At 45.2% G+C, this 21,505-nt stretch overlaps 1 protein-coding gene across 2 annotated transcripts in view; it reads right to left on the bottom strand.

The window, feature by feature from the left end:
- Positions 1 to 15,410: 15,410 nt before the first annotated feature.
- The window catches only part of NUDCD1 (NudC domain containing 1), a 1,097,680-nt gene continuing 1,091,585 nt past the window's right edge, over positions 15,411 to 21,505 (bottom strand). For both annotated transcript variants that reach the window (XM_040434250.1, XM_040434251.1), the window contains exons 9-10: positions 17,916 to 18,075; positions 15,411 to 15,854 (exon numbers count right to left, since the gene is read on the bottom strand). In XM_040434250.1, the coding sequence (XP_040290184.1) occupies positions 15,562 to 15,854; positions 17,916 to 18,075 (453 nt within the window). In that variant the 3' untranslated portion in view covers positions 15,411 to 15,561. The remainder of the gene's footprint in view (positions 15,855 to 17,915; positions 18,076 to 21,505) is intronic.

Genomic DNA, 21,505 nt, shown 5'->3' on the forward strand with positions numbered 1-21,505 from the left:
AGTGTGGATATGGCAGCAGCATTAGGAGACCACAGAGTGGCAAGGTGACAGTGTGGATATGGCAGCAGCATTAGGAGACCACAGAGTGGCAAGATGACATAATGTGGATATAGCAGCAGCAGCAGCATCAGGAGATCACACAGTGGCAAGGTGACATAGTGTGGATATGGCAGCAGCATCAGGAGAACACAGAGTGGCAAGGTGACATAGTGTGGATATGGCAGCAGCAGGAGACCACAGAGTGGCAAGGTGACATAGTGTGGAGATGGCAGCAGCAGGAGGATACCACAGAGTGGAAAGGTGACATAGTGTGGAGATGCCAGCAGCAGCATCAGGATACCACAGAGTGGCAAGGTGACATAGTGTGAATATGGCAGCAGCAGGAGGATACCACAGAGTGGCAAGGTGACATAGTCTGGATAAGGCAGCAGCAGGAGGATACCACAGAGTGGCAAGGTGACATAGTGTGGAGATAGCAGCAGCAGCTGCATCAGGAGACCACAAAGTGACCCGGTGACAGAGTGGGGCGGTGGGTGGCAATACCAGTACCCGCTGATAAAGGTGGCTGAAAGAAGGAGCACTTGGCATCAGATGTGTGGCATCAGGCGGGTGGCAGCATTAGAGTAGTAGCTGAGGCAGGTAGTCAGAAGAAACCGGTCTCTTTTATCAAAGTGTTTGTGTGGCACCATGGATGATCTAGTCTGATGCATCAGTATTTGGTGGTTGGAAATCCTGGCTGATCCATGCCTGATTCATCTTGACAAAGGTCAGTCTCAACACATTTTGGGTGTACAGGCGAGTTATCCTTGGGGTAACTATGGCCCCCGCTGCACTAAACATCCGCTCTGATGCCACACTACTGGCCGGGCAGGACAGCTTTTCCAGGGCAAACTCTGCTAGTTGCGGCCACAAATCCAGTTTGGCTGCTCAGTAGTCCAATGGATCTTCAATGTGGGTTGGGAGGGTGCTGTCCAAGTATGCCACCACCTGCTGGTTCAGGTCCTGCTCCAGGTCTACCTTCTGCTGCGGGTGAGTAGTTTCTTCACTATGCGGGTGAATAAAGCTACTCAGTGACTGTAGACTCAGGCTAATCCTGATGGAGCTGGTACTGCTCCTACCACCCCACCCCTCCCCAGCAGCCATGGCAGTGGAACGTGAGCGCAGAGGGCCCCCCAGGTCAGACCTGCGAGATGATGGATGATAGCGCAGATAGGCCGTGGCCAACTGACTACATAGGATGTCTCTATAGTAGTTCAGTTTGTCCTCCCTCTCAGTCTGGACCTGTAGCGAGGGTCCAAGAAGGTGGAGAGCCAGAAATCATCCGTCTACCGAATGGTGACAATTGGACTGTCACTACGCAAGCAAGTGAGCATGGATAGAGCCATTTGCGCAAGTTACTCGGAAGGACTCCTTGCCTCCATTTCTACTGCATACTGCCACGGTGTGTCTGGGTCCTCTGGCTCATCTTCCTCATCGCCCTGTAGCTCCTCTGGCTTCTCCTGCTCCTCCTCTCCTGTCACCTGAGTAGAAAAATCACCCATTTTGCTACACATTGCCTGTGCTCCAATATCCTCCTCACCCTCCTCTTCCAGTTCAGCCCCCACAGGGCTCATGTGGCCGTGAGATCTAGGCGCCACGTCTCCAGTCCCCTGACCAGCCATTGTAACCAGCATCTGCATCAGGACATGAAGCAGTGAAATGACGTCGTTCAGCCCGTAGTCCTGGCGACTGACAAATAACTTGGCGTCTTCAAAGGGCCTGAGCAAACGACAGGTGTCACGCATGAGCTGCCACTGGCTGACATCGAAGTTACACAGGGGAGTACTCCTATCCGCTTGCATCATCAAGAAATCGTTAATGGCCTTTCTCTGTTCGCATAGTCGTTCCAACATATGGAGGGTGGAATTCCATAGGGTGGAAACGTCGCATATCAGCCTATGTTGGGGATGCCGTTCTGCCACTGCAGCTCAAGGAGGGTGCACTTTGCGGTGTACGAGTGGCTGAAGTGCATGTAAAGTTTCCTGCCCATTTTTAGGATTCTTGCAGATGGGTGGAAGACTTCAGGAACCGCTTGACAACCAGATTGAACATGTGTGCCATGCAGGGCGCGTGGCTCAGCTTTCCTTGATGAAGCGCCGACACAATGTTCTTCCCGTTGTCGGTCACCATGGTTCCGATTTTCAGTTGTCGGGGAGAAAGCCAGTATTCGATTTCTTGACGAAGGACAAGGAGCAGTTCCTTCCCTGTGTGACTCCATTCTCCCAGGGAAACGAGGTGAAGAACAGCGTGACGCCGCCGTGCCCTGCACATGTGGTATGCTGGAAGGGCACTGTGACTTGTACCTGCAGTGGAGGCTGAGGACATGGTGGAAGATGAGGATACAGAGGCGGACATTGTCGCAGGACCAACGTGGTGACAACGTGGAGGCTGAAGTGGTGTGACCTGGCCAAGTTGCTGGTGTGGCTGTGCAAGAACCACATTCACCCAGTGGGCCATAAAGGACATGTACTGTTCCTGACCGTAGTTACAGCTCCACATGTCGGAGCTGCCGTGCACTTTGGCAGACACCGACAGGTTCAAGTAATGGCCCACCGTTCTGTTCGACATATTTGTGCAGGGCTGGTACTGCCTTTTTCGCAAAAAAATTACGACTTGGGACTCTCCACCTCGGCTCGGCAAAAGCCATCAGTTCTCTGAAAGGTCCAGAGTCCACCACTTGGAAAGCTGTCCAGCTTCTGTGCCGTTGGATGCGTGCACGCATACTGCTGTCTCTTGGCAATTGTTTTGGTGATCGATTGCTGACGGAATGACTGACGAGGACTAGGAGCATCTGGACTAGCAGAAGATGGGAATGACAGACAGCTCCCTTCAGCTGAGGTGTGGAGCCTTAACTGGCTGAAACCGAGTGCGAGCCACTGGGTGATGCAGCGGTAGCTGCGTCAGGCTGGACCACCACATCGGAGCCACGGTTCTTCCAGGCCACTGCATGGCAACGCTGCATATGTTGACGCAGGGCCGTAGTGCCAACATTGGCACCCTGGCCACGCTTCACCTTCTGCCCACATATTCTACATGGGGCCAATTAACCTCCTCTGGCAGCTTAATAAAAAACTGCCACACTGCCGAGTAGGTTATTTTCCCAACAGTCCGCACTGACTGACTGCTACCGCCGCTGCCTCCATGAACCCCTGCACCACTACTTCTCGGGCAGGTAGGCTGCCGCAAAGCAGATGGTCTACCCTGGGCACATTTGGCTCCCGACCTGCAACTGCTGCCACCCTGCCGACTCCCAGCCATGCTACCACCTTGCTGGCTCAGCCGCTGCCTCACAGGCAAGCTGCCACCCTCTTCTCCTGATGATGATGAAGCCCCTTCTGCACCGGTTTCCAAGTGCAATCGGCTTCATCATCATCAAGTAGTGTCTGCACGTCACTGATATCCTTCTCAACAGTCTCTGGGTCAGGAGCCTGACCGTTCGCACCACAAGCTCCTGCGCCACTCTCCTCATCACTACTTGTCCACCTAGCGGAGGAAGCGGAAGATGTCTCCTCCAGATCTTGGCTAGGCAGTAGCTGCTGACTGTCCTCGAGTAGCTCTCCCTCAATGAAAAGTGGAGCTGAGCCCACAGCATATAATACTTCTCGCGGTGAGGGAACAGAAAAGGACAGAGGCAGGTTGAGGACAGGTGAGGGCACAGGGCCTGCTCCTGGGCCATGCAAACTAAGGGTTGCGTCTGATGAACCCACCGACTGTTGGCTGGGGTTGTCTGATGTCACTTGGGATGACGTGGATGACCGAGTTAACCAAATCAAGAACCGCTGGGTTGCTGGTCAAGACACGACCGCTAGACACAGAGCGCAGGCCTCTCACTGCGACTCCTTCTGCCATGACCCCTTATTCTGCTGCGACCTCTGCTTGCGCCAGAAATATTTAGGCCTCTGCCACTCCTCTGTGCATGGCCTGGCAATTCTGTGCCTGACATACTTGTAGCTGAACTAAACAAATTAAACGGAAATTAAAGCGACGAATATATTTTTCTTTTTGTACTGTAATACGCCCCTATACGCTTTAAACAGAAATAACTGTAGAAGCGAACTGAGAATATATTTTTCTTGTTGGACTGAAATAAACCACTATAAGCTTTTACCATTAATAACTGCAACAGTGCAGTGCGTATATATTTTTCTTTTTTTACTGAAATACGCCCCTATACGCTTTCAACAGAAGTAACTGTAGAATTGAACTGAGAATATATTTTTCTTATTGGACTGATATAGGCCACTATACGCTTTTACCAGAATTAAAGGGTTTCTATCACTTTGTATCACATAATTAGCTGTCAGACACTAGCGATCTGCTAGTGTCTGCTCTGGCCAACCATCCTACTATAATCGCTTGTGGGGCAGCGGTTTTGCTAAAAAACGAACTTTTATAAATATGCTAATGAGCCTCTAGGTGCTATGTGGGCGTCATTAGCACCTAGAGGCTCCGTCTACCTTCATAAACAGCCGCCGCCCAGCGCGTCCCTCCAGCCCGCCCATGTCCTCCTCCATGTGACGCAGCGGACGAATTCTCGCGCATGCGCCGTGCGCGGCTGTATTCGGCGCATGCGCATTGAATGTCTGACCGCTCCCAGCTCAGACATCTCAAATGCGCCAAATACAGCCGCGCACGGCGCATGCGCGAGAATTCGTACGCTGCGTCACACGGAGGAGGACATGGGCGGGCTGGAGGGACGCGCTGGGCGGCGGCTGTTTATTAAGGTAGACGGAGCCTCTAGGTGCTAATGACGCCCACATAGCACCTAGAGGCTCATTAGCATATTTATAAAAGTTCGTTTTTTAGCAAAACCGCTGCCCCACAAGCGATTATAGTAGGATGGTTGGCCAGAGCAGACACTAGCAGATCGCTAGTGTCTGACAGCTAATTATGTGATACAAAGTGATAGAAACCCTTTAAATGCAGAAATGTACTGAGAATAAATTTTTCTTGCCGGAATGCCGGATTCTGCATTTTTTCCCATTGAAATGCATTAATGCCCGAGTGTCCTGGAAAAAACGGATCCGGCATTGCAGTCTGCTCATGCTCAGACCGCAAAAAATGTGAAAAAAAAAGAAATAAATGCAGGATCCGTTTTTTCGGATGACACCGGAGAGACGGATCTGGCATTTCAATGCATTTGTCATACGGATCAGATGCCATCAGTTTGCATACGTTTTGACGGAACTGCCTGCAGGAATCCTCTGCTGCAAGTGTGAAAGTACCCTAAGAATATATTTTTCTTGTTGGACTGAAATAGGCTACTATACTCTTTGACCAGAAAAAAATTTAAGAGTGAAGTGCGTATATATTTTTCTTGTAGTACTGAAATAGGCCCCTATACGCTTTCACCAGAAATAACTGCAAGAGTGCAGTGCGTATATATATATTTCTTTTTTTACTGTAATACGTCCCTATACGCTTTCAACAGAAATAACTTCAGAAGTGAACTGAGAATATATTTTTCTTTTTGGACTGAAATAGGCCCCTATACGCTTTCACCAGAAATAACTGCAGAAGTGAAATGCGTATATATTTTTCTTGTAGTACTGATATAAGATACTAAAGGTAATAAGATACAGTATAAGCCACTAAAGGCTTTTTAACATAGCACTTGCAGCCCAAATAGCTGGAATGACAGAGCTGTCTAATGGCTATTTGGATCCCCAAATAATCTTTCCCTGCACTTGTAAATAGCTTTCCTATCAATGTCCCTTGCACTTTCTCACGTCTCTCCCTGCACTAAGATGCTGTGAAATCATTCCTCCCTATCCTTTCCCTGCACTTATAAATCGTTTTTTCTGTCTTTTTTTTCCCCACAATCAGGTTTTTCCAATTTCTGTCGTTTCACACTTCTGTTCCTGCACTCTGAACGCTGGAAAATGTCTGACTAAGATGGCCGCCGTATTCATAGGGCTGTGACATCACAGGGCTGGCTGGCTGGCTGCTGATTGGCTGCATGTCAATCTGGGTGATCCCACCTTCCCAGAATTCCTTGCCCCATGTCCTCAATCCTCACACATGTAGCCGCCATTTTAGGAAAAATGCTATTTGTTACCACGAAGCGCGAGGAAATTCGTATTTGTTGCGAATCAAATTTTTCCTAATATTCTAAACGAATTCCACTTCGTCAGCTTCGATTCGCTCATCTCTAATATTGACCTGTTGTGCATGTATTAGTCGGCTTCCTGTATGCCAGAATTTTGTACCAAAATGTTGATGTCTTTTTGGTGCACATTGTCTCATGTTAAGCCATGACCATTCCCAATAATCCACGCCAGCTTGTTGGTAGAGTCAAGAAAATGTGTGCTCATTGTATGGTATCTCGTCTCCAACCAAACCCATTCCTCCTTGCTCAGCTCCAGCCCCACCGCTAACAACACCCAGCTAGTTTATAGCTCCTCCCACCCATCTGGTTACATAGACACTCCCCTATTATTGTACCGCGCATGGACATAACATCACAGGAAATCAGAAAGAGCTGCATGGACAGGGTCATGTGACCATAGGTGAAATAAAGGCAAAAAAATTCACAAAAAGACAGCGACTCCCTTAAATGATTTTTTTAAATAATGCTGATACAAACCATAAAACCTGCTTAATTTAACATAAAAAAAAAAAATCATAGCAGGAGAAAAGCTTTTAGCTCATTTAATGAATCACTGACCATGGTTTGTTTTGACATAATTTAGCAGTGAGGTCTAATGGGCTGAAATTTGGGCTGTTAGTAAGATGATCCCTGATTTTAAGGATGCTGAGAAGAAAGGTGATATTTAACTTGTCAGAGACGGAACAAGACCAACAATTTACATATTCCACGTACTTTACTATCTGTCTGTAGAAGGTAATTTAGCCATTTTCCAGCACAGAACATTTTCGACTAGGTATTTATACAAGAAATGAATGAACAGTCATGGATGGCATTAGAAACCAAAGATAAAAAAAAAGAGACAAATGGCCCTGCTTCAGAAAACACAATTTGGCAAATGAGAACATTTCTCAGTGTGGGTTCCTGGGCTAGGATCAGTGTCTCACAGCGCTGTAGATATGGAGGGTCCACCCATATGAGCTGTGATTATATCCCTAATACAGAGAAATATATTAAAGGGTCACTGAGTTTTCGTAAAAAACTTTTGATGTCATGGACACATATCAAAAGTTACGTTTTGATCTGTGAAGGTCTGAGTGCAAGGACTGCCATCTATCCCTAGAACAAGGAGAAAGAAGCACTCGCTGTAGGAGACCAAATCGAGATAAGACCCATAGACTTTTACTAAGCCCGTCTCCTGCAGCATGGAGAGACAGCACATATGCAAACTCTTCTCCTCGTGATCAGTTGAGGTCTCGGAACTCAGAGGCCTACAATTCAAATCTCTTGCATGGATAAGGTATCAGGAAAGACATGATCGTATGTACTGTACCTAACATGCACACAACCATGGCCATTAAGAAGTGGCAGACTGGGGTTTTCTGAGGTCAGCAGAAGAGGTAAATCCCACCCTTTGTCTTTACAGAACATGTTCGTATCAACTTTTATTCGCATTGTAAGGATCGCAATGGCAAGCGATTGCTACCACAGTGAGCTAGCAATGGGGTTGTAGAATCGAGCAGCAGCATACACACTTAACAGCCATCCATTCAGCTGGGGGGAATGGGGGACATAGGACCTATGTTCTGTGGATCAGTAGTGGTCCCAGAGGTTAGATCCCCACCATTCTAGCAGTTGTCTCCTATCCACTATATAGTGCATAACTTGTAATTAACAGAATTCCTCTTTAAATTAAAAACAATGGTTGCACGAAGCCACCACTAGTGGGAGCTAACTGCATACAGATTTATTCCACTAGTACTGAACTCAATGTAAATGAAATGAACTCATCCTAGTGGCAGCTGCAGTCAAACTACAAATCTGATGGGAAGCAGTTCAGTGCCAGATCCCAATCTGAAATCTGCCCCCACAGTAGTCTACAACAGGTGCTTTACTGGATTCAGTATAGGTTTAGCAACACACGGAAGGCCTTGACTTGCCCCATTAATCAAATGCGCATAGCTGATATCCGTATTTTGCAGACTGCAAATTGCATACAGTTGTGTGTATGTAGCCTTACAATCATGCCTTATCTAGGCCTCCAGCAGTACAATGTAGGTCATTAAAGGGGTTGTCCCATTACAGACATCCCTTTCACAATGCAGCCTCTAGGGTAAATAGTAGATCATCCTGATTCCGGCTCTTGGCAAACAAAGGGGGTCCTTTATTAAAGACAGGTATTATATACCGGTCTTTGATACCACTTGCACTGCCAGAGGGTGCACATGCCTTGTTATAAATTAAGCGCATCTTCTGCCAGTCCATTTCCCTGGACTGAAATCTACTTCAGTCTCTAGAATTAATACATTCTCAAGTGTCGTGGCATAAAGGTTTGTGAAATTGCAGACGCTGATGGCCTGGACCCTGCCATGGCCCCACAGCACCCCCACCACTCCCCAGTGTCGAGGGCGGTGTGAAAGCCCTGCATGCAACAAAATTTGGTCACACGGGCATTAAAAAGTCACAAAAACGTGTCTTAAAACTGGCATAAGCAGTGTTCGTAAATGTGCCCCAATGTTGTTTTCCCTGGAGAAGCATAAGCCTGCTAGGCATTTGCCCAGTGGTAGCCATTCTTATACTCCAAGGTTGCTTGAGAAAACAGAGCTGCTACCAGAAGAAAGATCTTTGAGTAGGGGACTCCTCTTCCCCCTTTGATTCCCATATGACTTTACAGGGCACGTTGACCAAGGTTGTCTTCATGAAACAATGCCTTTAAATTGTCCACTGTCTAAGGATGAGATGACTCTGCTCATTCTGCTCCTGTCTATACAGTAAAGCTGACTTCTGTAGTGGCTAGTTTGAAAACATTAAAAGTTTGATTGTTTTAATAAGGATAGCAATAAAATAAAATGTTCATAATAAAAATGTGACTTAAACCAGGTCATACATTTCTTTTGACTGCGGTAAACCGGCTACTAAACTCTTCTGATGTCACTTTAGAGGACCTCATTGAATTAATCAGTGCCTCGCCCACATTGTCAGGTGATGGCTATCTACAGAGGGTCCACATATATAGCTGAATAGTAAAAGAAGGGGTCACTTCAAAACTGGGCCATAGGAACACTTATACGTGATGAAAAGCTCAAGAGCATGAAATTAATACATTGATCTAATTGGAAGTACTAGACGAGTACTTGATTGACATGCTTCATCCTCCGTCACCTTCTGGCTTTGGATCTAGCAATCAAATAGAGAATCATAATGTAGTCATTTATCACCACCGGTAGCCGGCCTCTCCTAGGCACTCGATGTAATGAATGAAAGGCTTCGGCAGTGGCAGTCACACTAATGAAGGGGCAGCTTAATTGGCGTACCAGCTCATGACTATTATTACCAGATCATTCTTGAGTACAACTATTAAAGGTTTTTTGATTTTTCAATTATTTTCACTTATTTTACTCTTGGTACTTAAACTTCTCTCCAGGCGTGCTTTCATCTCTAAATGCCACACAAGTGAAATAACATCAGCCAGTGCCTACACAGAAGTGAAACATTAAGAGCCTGAATGCTCAAAGAACAAAGCTAAGGAAGAAGTTTGTCATGTACTCTTTCTTAAAGAGGACCTGTCCCTTCTCCTGACATGTCTGTTTTAGTAACTACTTGCATCCCCTTTGTAATAACAGTCCTGGATCATCTTATGCTCTGTTCCTTTATTACTCCTGGCAGTTTCCAATAAAGGTCCAGATGGTTTTCACCAGTTGGGGGTTGTGATCCTGCACAGTCTGATGCTATCCAATCAGTGCAGGTACACACCCTCAACAGCTGACACCCATCTGGACCTTCATTGCAAACGGCTAATATTTCATTTTGCAGCTACTAACAGGAAAAATAAAGGAATGGGACATCATAGCGTTAGAAGAATTGATGCTTCAGAATTGTTATTACATGAGGAATGCAAGTAGGCGCTAAAACAGATATGTCAGGAATGGTCCTCTTTAACCACCTCCCGTCAGCCCGTTGACTATAAACGTCCGGGAGGTGGTTCTCTCTCTCTGAATGGACGTTTCTGAACGTCCATTCAGAGATCGCAGCTGCACGCTAATCGTGCAGCTGCAGATCGGGTTGCCTGCTGTCAGTGAGGGCAACCCTTAGAGAAGGCAGGGACAGTTCCCAGGTGTCCCTGCCTTCTAGATCGCTGTATATCACCTGTTCCGGCCCGGCGGTCATGTGACCACCGGAGTTGGGTGAGTGCAGGAGCTGTCGGGTCTTTCACAGACCTCGATCAGCCTTACACTGAGGCTGTACAATGCAGTATACCGCTGTACAGTCTCTCTGGGGGGTGTATTTCTCCTGTAACTGGGGCTACTATGTCAGCCCCAGTTACAGGAAAACTCAATAGTGAAAAAAAAAAAGTGAAGTTAAATGTCCCACAAACCTTATGAGGGACGAAAAGTGTAAAATAAAAAAATAAAAAATAAAGTGTTAAAATAAAAAAAAGGTTTTACATGTAAAAAAAAAAAAATTCCCCAAGCAAGGAATTAGAAAATAGAAAAAAATAAAATAGACATATTTGGTATTGCCGCGTCTGTGACGGCCGGCTCTATAAATATATCACATGATCCACCCAGTCCGATATCCACCATAAAAAATAAAAATAAAAACTGTCAAAAATAGTTATTTTTGTCACCTTACATCGCAAAAAGTGCAACACCAAGTGATCAAAAAGGCTTAAGTCCCACAAAATGGTACCAATAAAACAGTCACCTCATCCTACAAAAAATGAGCCCCTACATAAGAAAATCATTTAAAAAATAAAAAAAACTATAGCTCTCAGAACATGGACACATTAAAACATAATTTTTGGGTTTCAAAAATGCTATTATTGTGTAAAACTTAAATAAGAAAAAGTATACATATTAGTTATCGCCACATCAGTAACGACCTCAGGTGAACGGTGTAAAAATAATTAAATAAAAACTGTGCTAAAACAACCAATTTTTTGGTCACCTTGCCCTATAAAGTGTTATAATGAATGTTATAATGAATGTACCCAAAAATAGTACCAATAAAACTGGCACCTTATCCCCTAGTTTCCAAAATGGGGTCACTTTTTGGGAGTTTCTACTGTAAGGGTGCATCAGGGGGGCTTCAAATGGGACATGGCATCTAAAAACCAATTCAGCAAAATCTGCCTTCCAAAAACCATGTGGCGCTCCTTTTCTTCTGCGCCCTGCTGTGTGCCCATACAGCAGTTTGTGACCACAGGTGGGGTGTTTCTGTAAAACGCAGAGTCAGGGTAATAAATATTGAGTTTTGTTTGGCTGTTAACCCTCTATGTGTTAAAGAAAAAAATGGATTAAAATGGAAAAATCAGCCTTTAATTCTTGTGAAACGCCTAAAGGGTTAACAAAGTTTGTAAAATCAGTTTTAAAGGGTTTCTACAACCAGAAATACTGTTATGTAGCTGACTGACATTAGCGATGTGCTAATGTCAGCACTACATAACAGTATGTTTCTAACATTAGTCCCTGCAGCCGATTTTGTTAAAAAAGCACTTTTATTATATGCTAATGAGCATCTAGGTGCTATGTGGGCGTAAAATCAGCACCTAGAGGCTCCGTCCACTCACGCTTTATCCCGCCCAGGTCCAGTGTTCTGCCCGCCCAGCTCCTCTTGATTGATGGCACGGTCCACCGCATCGTTGGTGAAATCCTGCGCCTGCGCCGTTCACTTCTGTCTTCGGCGCAGTGAGTGAAGGCCGCTCTCCTGATGCCGGCTTCCTCACTGTGACGTAGTCGGCGCAGGCGCAGTGAGGAATCCGGCACCAGGATCGCATCATTCACTCACTGCGCCTGCACCGAAGACAGAAGTGAATGGAGCAGGCGCGGGATTTCGCCAACGATGCAGGGAACAGTGGCATCAATCAAGAGGAGCGGGTCGGGCAGAACACTGGACCTGGGCGGGATAAAGCGTGAGTGGACAGAGCCTCTAGGTGCTGATTTTACGCCCACATAGCACCTAGAGGCTCATTAGCATATAATAAAAGTGCTTTTTTTTTTTACAAAAACGGCTGCAGGGACTGTTAGAAACACACTGTTATGTAGTGCTGACATTGGCGCATCGCTATATCAGTCAGCTACATAACAGTATTTCTGGTGGTAGAAACCCTTTAAGTAACTTGAGGGGTGTAGTTTCTACAATGGGGTCATTATGTAGGCCCAGCAAAAAGACTTCAGACCTGAACTGGTCTCTAAAAAGTGGGTTTTGGCAATTTTCTTAAAAATTTTAAGAATTGCTTCTAAAATTCTAAGCCTTCTAATGTCCTAGAAAAATAAAATTACATTTCCAAAATGATGCCAACATAAAGTAGACATATGGGGAATGTTACGTAATAAATATTTTATGAGGTATCACTTTCTGTTTTAAAAGCAGAGAAATAGAAATTTTGAAAATTGCAAATTTTTCCAAATTTGGGGTAAATTTGGGATTTTTTCATAAATAAAGGTGAAATATATTGACTCAAATTTGACTATCATGAAGTACAATGTGTCACGAGAATACAAACTCTGATTGGCTTGGATAAGTAAAAGCGTTCCAAAGTTATTACCACATAAAGTGAGATATGTCAGATTAGCAAAATTAGGTCAAATGTCAGGAAGGGGGTAAATGGCCCGGATGTGAAGTGGTTAAGTAGTGAGTTGTCTTCGGGTGGGTTCACGTTACGTTTTTGTCATACGTTTAACGTACACCAAAAAAAGTATACGTTAAACAGATGGCTCAGACAGATGCCATACAGTGGCATTGTAAAAAATAACCAATAAGTTCCATCATAAAAAAAAAAACTATACGATAACATATACATTTTGTTACTGGACTTTGCAGGATGGAAAAACATGGTGTGCTGCACTTTCCAATCCTGCAGAGTCCTGTAAAAAAACATATATGTTAACGTATACGTTTTTTTTTTTTTACAATGGAACTCTGGAGACGGATGGCATCTGTTAAACATATACGTTATTTTGTGTACGTTAAACATATGATAAAAACATGATGGGAACCCTGCCTTATAAATCTGACCTTTCGGGAGTAGTCATAGTATAGGAACCCTACAGGGTCCCACACTCAGAACCCTCATCCATCAGCCGAAGCAGAGCTTCTTTTGCTTTTAAGAACCCAAAGTGTCCATGCATTATGTGCAATTTTTTTTAAAATTAAGAATATCACGTCTTGCCTCGCCTATGGGCTTCTTAATTATGAGGCTCGTTCTAAACACCATATTTCTTTATAAATTTATACCAGACAAGATACATAAATACAATGATAAAAGTTACTCATATAGCCATAAACCCAGTGCTTCCCTTCACATTCAGTATAATATATAACTGGCTTGCTGCCGTCACCAATAGGGGGAGCTCAGTGCACAGGAATTTATACAGTTAGCATTGAACTCAATGGTGTAAAATATTTTTGCACTTACTCCATCTAGTGGTGACTGCACAAAATAGCATGCTTTTTTCTGTCAAGAAGCAGGAGGAGGACCTAAGGGTAGGGCTCCTAACAACACTGGCCCATAGCAATTGCGTCCTCTGCCTCCATGGTAATTACGTCTCTGCTACTTCATCTCCAACCGCAGTGGCTCTAAAGGGTAACTGAACCCATGCTGCCATTATGAAGCTTGGGGTCTCAGCAGTGGGACACCTTGTGGTCAGAATCTCTAGGACAGAGGATCCTGCATATGTGAGCTTACAATCTAGAAGGCACTGGGAGAAAAAAAAAGAGGCTCTATCTGGTATAGAAGCCAGTATGTGGTCTATGCCACATTGCATGATTGTCAGTGTATACTATGTTCAGACAGGTATACAGATGGCCTATTTTATATATGATATGAACAGGTGATTTTCCATCCCAAACATATCTGGCCTCTGTACTAGAATGATGTCTTATGGTAGATTTCCATGTAAACCTCTCGAGTTATTGTAAAGTACTGTAATTTCAGACCAGCAAACCTTCATTCCATGGACTTTGCTGGACTTGGCTGTTCCGTGGGCCTCCTGGGAAGTAAACTTCCTGTTTTCCGCCGCTGTAGCAAATTGCTGGCCATAAAGGTGACCTGCTCTCCTTGTGTCATGTGAACATTTGTCACAACACAAGGGGAGCAGGTCACCACTGCAGCCAGCGATTGGCTGTGGTGGTGTCAAACAGGAAGTTCACATCAAGGGGCCCTAGGGGAGCAGGTCACCACTGCAGCTAGCGATTGGCTGTGGTGGTGTCAAACAGGAAGTTCACATCTACAGGGCCTAGGTCACCACTGCAGCCAGCGATTGGCTGTGGCGGTGTCAAACAGGAAGTTCACATCTACAGGGCCTAGGGGAGCAGGTCACCACTGCAGCCAGCGATTGGCTGTGGCGGTGTCAAACAGGAAGTTCACATCTACAGGGCCTAGGGGAGCAGCAGAGGATGTTAATCGAAGTATCAGGTTGCCAGCTCTGGGAAGCAGGTAATTATGTTTCCCTTCGCAGGTGTGCCCAGAAGAGGGAGTTTGCCAAACTCCTCCAAAGGTGCACAGCCCCTTTAATGATCTCTTCAACTGTGCTACATCTGTATTGCTAGAAAGAAGACTAAAACCATGTACATTTACATCAGAGGATTCGGACCCTCGCCCATCTCCAGAACAGGACCCCCAAAGTCAGGGGAGACCAACCGTGCATGCGCAGCTTCCTTCCACTCTTTTCTAAGAGACTGCTGATCACAGACGAGCACTGTCTCAGCTATCACTGGCAGTCCCACAGAAGTGAATGAAGCAGTGGCCGCGCTTGAGCGGTGCGCTCTCCATTAATTTCTATGGGATCTCCGAAAATAGCAGAGTGCTTAGCTATTTTCGGAACTCAAATAGAAATGTACCTGTCTTCACTTTCAGGAGCCCATTTTAGAGATGGGTGCGGGTCCCATATCTGACATTGGTGGGATATCCTAGAGACCACTGAGACAACCCCTGTCAGGTTATGACATATTCGATTTGTAGATCTAGATCTTTAGCGTTCCATGAACACAGCAGGATGATGATGGGAGCTGTAGTCTGGAGAGCCATAGGTTAAAGACTACTGAAGGACAGAACAAGACTAGAGTTTCATTGCATCTTTTGACCTGTGTGGTCATTGCCTAATGGTTGTGGCAAAACACGAATTAACAGCGGCAACCGAAGCTCTAGCCTGAATCAAAGGCAAACCGAGGACTATTCTGCTCATTCATAAATCATCTATGAACAGTATTCATTCTAGGAAATGCCCCGCGCTTCTATATAATTCATAGATTTTCCGGTCAATTATATAAAGTAAAGGATACATTGGCTTTTAATGTTTTATTGGTGAATGAGAAGATTATGAAACCATTTTTTTTTAAAAACACTGCAGCCTGGATAGAAACTTCAAAAGCTCACGTAGGAATATTGTGAGCGGCAGCGAGCGGAGATGAAAGGCGCGCGGGGGGATGGCTCATTAGCCTGCGGCGTTTACCCTGATTACAAATAATTTCTTTGTGGTTAGAACAAACAGTCGCTCATTGGAAGCTTGAAAACCTAAGATGGGATCGCTGCTCTCCAGACTTGCTACCTGCTGCTTAGCAACCTGTCCTACATGTCTGCCTTCTTTCCTGTTGTACAGCACGGTGAACATTGGGGTGGGCTGGCGATAGATGAATATCCGCCGAACGCACTCGCACAGGGCGGCGTAGGAGAAATTCGGAGCACAGGTGAAAAACTTCTTGTCTTGTTTCGATGCCTGGACGTATCCTAGAAAGTGACACAAAGTGAGACGTAAGCGGCAAGTGTCGATACGTATTCTATACATTTAGCAGAGCTGAACTTGCTGAAGCAGCCCTAAAGAATTAACCCCTTCCCGACCTCCGCTGTAATAGTTCAGCGGAAGTCGGGTCTTTAAAGATGGCGCCCACTCGTGAGCGCAGCAGGCACCATAGCCACCGTGTTGCTGCTGTTTCATACAGCAGACACTGGGGGCTGATATCTGCGATCGGCGGTAATGCCAATCGCAGGTTTTTAACCCCTTGTGACCATGGCATCGGAGAGTGCAAAACCCAGAAGTGCTGTGCTTCTAGGCGTTGACCGGCTCCCCCATGTGGCGGCTGCCAGTGAAAGGCTGGGCCCTGCTGAGGCTCCAATGCATTTCACAGGAATATTCCAATGTAGGCCTGCAGGTGGCAGCACAAAACTGGAATAAAGTGAATCTTCTATTTGTCAATCGATTTATTCTAGGATGGGGGCGTAACTGTTGAGTCTCTGTTCTCTCTGCAACTTCTGCGCCCTCACTTGAATTGACAAGGCCGGGTGTGAAAACATTTACACTGCCTGGCCCTATCAAAGCCGAGATGGTGTGGCAGTTGCAGAGAGAGCGGAGCCTCTAGGTGTAACGGTACCGCCCCCATTGGTCCTAGAGACTCATTTGCATACATTAAAACATCATTTTTCTCAGCAATGCGGGCACATATGAACATGGAACCAACACAGACGTCTTCAGCTGCCAAGCGCACATGTAACACTTCAGCCAGTGTGATAGGTACAAAACTGCTGACAGATGCCCTTTAAATAATAAGCTAAAGGTAAAGATATGGGTTATCATGGGACAACCCCTGAGCATGTGCTCAGTTAGGGCAACATACAATGGTTACCCCATTATGACCCTGCTAATTGCCAGAACAGAGATAGGCTGCAAAGAGCAGTCCCTCCTGTGGACTGCAGCATTATAAATTTATACATAATCTAATCTAGTAATTTTATAATTGTCGTCTCTGCTCATACAGGTGTTTGACCACCCATACTGAAGTCATCTTCCCACTGTATTCTTAAGGGGATTCCGTTTTGCACTGTCAGTGTTAGGGATGGGTCGGGAAGAGCAGGACAAAAATACCTTTTGCAGATCTTTTATCATCAGTCCTGCTGTTCCCAGCCTCTACCTAGTGCTGTCAGCAGTTTTGCATTTTGCATGGTAAAAACTGATGACAGACTCGCTTTAAGATGCTATTTATATACATTTAAGTAAAAAAAAAAACTAATCTGCAAAGTAACCCACTATTCTGCTGCCATGAATTCTGTCGTACAGCGGGTTCATGTCTCCTATAGGTCCCCCTGGCCATTAATAGGCTCTCGTACGGTTGACAGCACCTGCGAGACATCCATGTGTTCTAACTATAAGCCTGGGTGCAGCCGTCCGCTCATCTGATACTCGCCTCACAACACCAATTTCATTTTCACACTGTCCTCTAATGTGTTCGCTTATGGTGAAATGTGCGGCATCAAAAGAAGCCACTTAAAGGAAATGTGTCATCAAAAACCAGACAGCAACACATATCCTTTCGTTTAATCTTTTTTTTTTCTGATTGCAGATTTTTTAAATTCTATTTCCTGAAGATGATTATTGGGCGGCCATCTTGCATTTAGAAAACATTAAAGGGGTTATCCCATCTTAGACAATGGGGGCATATTGATATGATATGCCCCCATTGTCTGATAGGTGCGGGTCCCACCTCTGGGACCCACACCTACAAGGAGAACGGAGCAGGGGAGGGTTGCGGCTGGAGGACGTCGCTGCAGTCAGTAAGACGGGACGTCGCTGCAGTCAGTAACTGGCTGAGAGGTCAATACGTGTGTGTCTAGAGGGATTAGTAAGTACAGTATAGACCATGCAGAGCCTTTCTATTTTTTTATGTATTGACCAGAGAACTCCTTTAACCTCTGATCCACACTACGACTCTTACCCAACCTATTGGATATTGGCACAGCATGCTGCCTTCTTATCTCCGCAACAGAAGACAATAACCCTTCATCACTGGAGCTTACCAAGAGCATTGAACGTAGCTGCATGTTCCCATAAACTGTCACCTTGGCCGGACACTGGCTGCCACAGAAGCGCGTCCACATCATGTCTCAGCGAGAAGCACGGCATCATTTCTGGAGTTGCTACAAGTGAAAACAGGAATTGGTTGCCTCCCAGATTTATCTGTGGGAACACCAGGACATGGAGAACATGAATGCATAGACAATCAGGATTCAGACTTGACAATGCATGGTCAAATAATTATCTTTATTGTCTTCTTCAAAGCTGTCAACTCTTTAAGGCTTTATTAACCCATTTCTTGGCTCCCCAAATGTCTTAAAAGGGTTTTCCGGCGCTAAGATAACATTAGCCTATCTGTAGGATAGGTCAATAATATCAGATTGGTGAGGATCCAACAACCGGCAACCTCGCTAATCAGCTGATTGAACAGGTTCCTTCATTGTTTTACAAGGCACACCCCCATACTTTTGGTAGCAGCTGTGGTTAGTATTACAGCCGAGTCACATTTGGGCAGCTGATCAGCTGGGTCAGACCCCAAAACATCTACAGAAAGAAAACTATGACTATGATATGAATGGTCTTTAGGATAGGCCATCATTATCAACTATTGGGTGGGGGGAAGGGGGGGGGGGGGTTCAACTGTTGACACCCTGGGCCCTTCAGTGTTTACCACTGGCAGTGGCTGTAGTTGGTACTATACCTTAGTAACATGATGTCAGTTGACTGGTGGGGGGTGGAAAGCGTTCGACTTCCCTAATTTATGGATAGCCCCCCCCCAAAAATGTACTGAAAGACACTTTGGAAATTGGTTCACAGTTGCGGAGGACTCAATTTAATTGTACCTCTGTTTCAACTTGATCTTATTATCTTGTCTTCAAGCAACAGTTTTGAGGTCCTATATGATAAAAAGTACACTATACAGTATGCATGTACTTCTACTAACTAGGCAGCCTCTGTCTTTATCTCCCATAGGAGCATATGGGTTATTAAGGTCCTCCTCTTGGGTTGTCTGACTATCAAAGTGGAAAATTGCTGAAATTATTGGCCCGCTCTCCAGTGAACTTGGTGTGACCTCGAGTGGCTTTACATGTCCTACTAAGCAGATTTCTGGTGGTTTGGTGATTTTTAATTTGCAAAACCTTTAAATATTTACTGCACAAATTGTGCAGAACTGTTATTTCTAACATGGTTCTGTATAAATAGCAGCAAAGCTGTGGTGTTTTGCTAAAATTTTATGCAAATCTTGGCAAAAAGGCATCTAGGATGGGTGCAGGACCTTTGGCGACATCACAGTTGCATGACAAAGGTCCTGCTCCATGAGGAACACTGAACGTAAGTTGGTCAGGAGTTGTTTAAAGGAAGTTACACCACACACTGGGGCGTCACCTATCTGTGAAGGAGAGCGTTTGACTATGCACTTTTACTTTTTGTCTTTTCCATTTTAAACAACAGTCCGCTGAGAAACCTCTGATAATAGAGGAGAAACTTGTAGGGGCGATCCCAGAACAGTGATTAGTTCCTGGATATACACATCCCGTGGTTGCATTATATGCCAATAGAAATGTTGTTCATACATTTTAATTTCTTAATAAAGTACACATTGGGGTTTCCGTTTGACGTGAGCGTCATCTAATGGAGGTCACCAAAACTAGTGGAAGCAGTCTGCGTAAGAGAGAGGGAACCATGGGGGCAGAGGGAGCAGCCTGTGTTAGGGAGGAAGACATGAAGAGCTGTCTATGAGAGGAAGAATGGGGAGCAGTCTGTGTGAGCAAAAGACAGGCATGGCAGGGAAGTCAGCATGAGAAAAATGGGCAGCATGGAGAAGCAGCCTGTGTAGTCACTAACATGGGGGTGCACTGGAGGCACATGTGGGCTGCGGGACACGTGTTAGTTGCCTGAATTCATTACAATTCATTAAAATGAGGTTTTCCAGCATCTTACATTGATAGCCAATCCTCAGCATAGGTCATTAATATATGAAGAGTGGGGGTCAGACCTCCGAGATCAGTAGAAGGGCCAGAGGTGCTCTGGATGTTCATACAGATGTCCACAGGAATGGAGTTGGTATTGCAGCTCAGCACTGTTCAGTCACATGAGCTACGCTGCAGCACCAGGAAAAGCCTGTTGAGGATGTCATGATATTAATGTGAAGACATTACAGTACGGCGCTGGCACCTAGATGTTTACATCGTTTATATACCAAAGTTTGAAAAATAACGGACAATGCTCAGATGCCAAGTGTTACCTTTTTTTCTTTTTTTTCTTCTTTTTGTACTTTAGCCAATGAAACAATGGCATGAGCCTCAGTAGAGAAACGCCCTCTCTGAGGATACATAAACGGTCTAACTTCCTGTAATAAAGGAGTTCTGCTTTGATACTGCAAGGTGTCAGTGTGGTGCACGATAAACTAACAGCTTGCAATTTGGAGCAGACAGTCAATAAGATAGCCCTGCTTGAGTGCATCCAAAACAAGCAGCTGACCCTTCGTTATGAGGACTGGAGAGGGGCCCGCTTTGATTAGACACTGAAGGCTTGCTTATACTAAGCTTGGTAATCCAGCGGGTAATTTAAAAAAATGGGGTCAGAAGGACTTTAAAAAAAAAAAAAAGTTAGGAAGTGATACTTTCCGACACTACTTCTGGGGCTTCTTTGGTGTCCTGCTGATCTTAACTTATAGAACATAGTAACGGCAGATAAGAACCATTCGGGCCATCTAGTCTGCCCAATATACTGAATACTATGGATAGCCCCCGGCCCTATCTTATATGAAGGATGGCCTTATGCCTAACCCATGCATGCTTAAACTCCTTCCCTGTATTTGCAGCTACCACTTCTGCAGGAAGGCTATTCCATGCATCCACTACTCTCTCAGTAAAGTACCAGGATCCTTTCCACACAGGACATGTGACTGATCAGCCATTGGCTGAGGTGGATCCCCGCTGCACATTTTCTGTGTCGTCGGAACCAGAAAGTAGAGGCCGACGGGGACCTGGGAAGCACTAGAATGGGAGCACCAGGTGATCGGTAAAGCGAGTATGACTATGATCGCTTTAAGCCAGGGTTGCACAACCTACCGCCCTCCAGCTGTTGCAAAACTAAAACTCCCATCATGTCCTGGGAGCTGTAGGCTGTCCAGACATGATGGAACTTGTAGTTTTGTAATAGCTGGAGGGCGGTAGGTTGGGCATTCCTGCTTTAAGCTATTCTGAACCTTTATAAAAAAATTTTTACCGGTTAGACAACCCTTTTAATAATGCTTTTAAGGTTTACTGCGCTTTGCTGATTAAAGTTTTGCTAACTTGTCCCATACAATTACAGAGAAGAGTCTCCAGTCAAGCGCCTTCTGATCCTCTTCACATCTAGCTTAGCATGTGCCGTGCCACATTGTCTAATAACAGAGGCCATCCCCCGGTGAGTGATCATGGCATGCAGCAGAAGGACTGTCTTTAAGTGTGCCGTATCAGACATTCTCAAGCTTTTCAAATGAGGGGAAGTCCACTTGAGAATTACTGAATAAATTACATTTCCCCCGTTTCTTTTAAGTGTCATTCTGCATGGCATTTCTCAAATTAAATATTAATTGTCAAAGACA

Source organism: Bufo bufo, chromosome 5, assembly GCF_905171765.1.
Source record: "Bufo bufo chromosome 5, aBufBuf1.1, whole genome shotgun sequence".
NCBI classification, from domain to species: domain Eukaryota; kingdom Metazoa; phylum Chordata; class Amphibia; order Anura; family Bufonidae; genus Bufo; species Bufo bufo.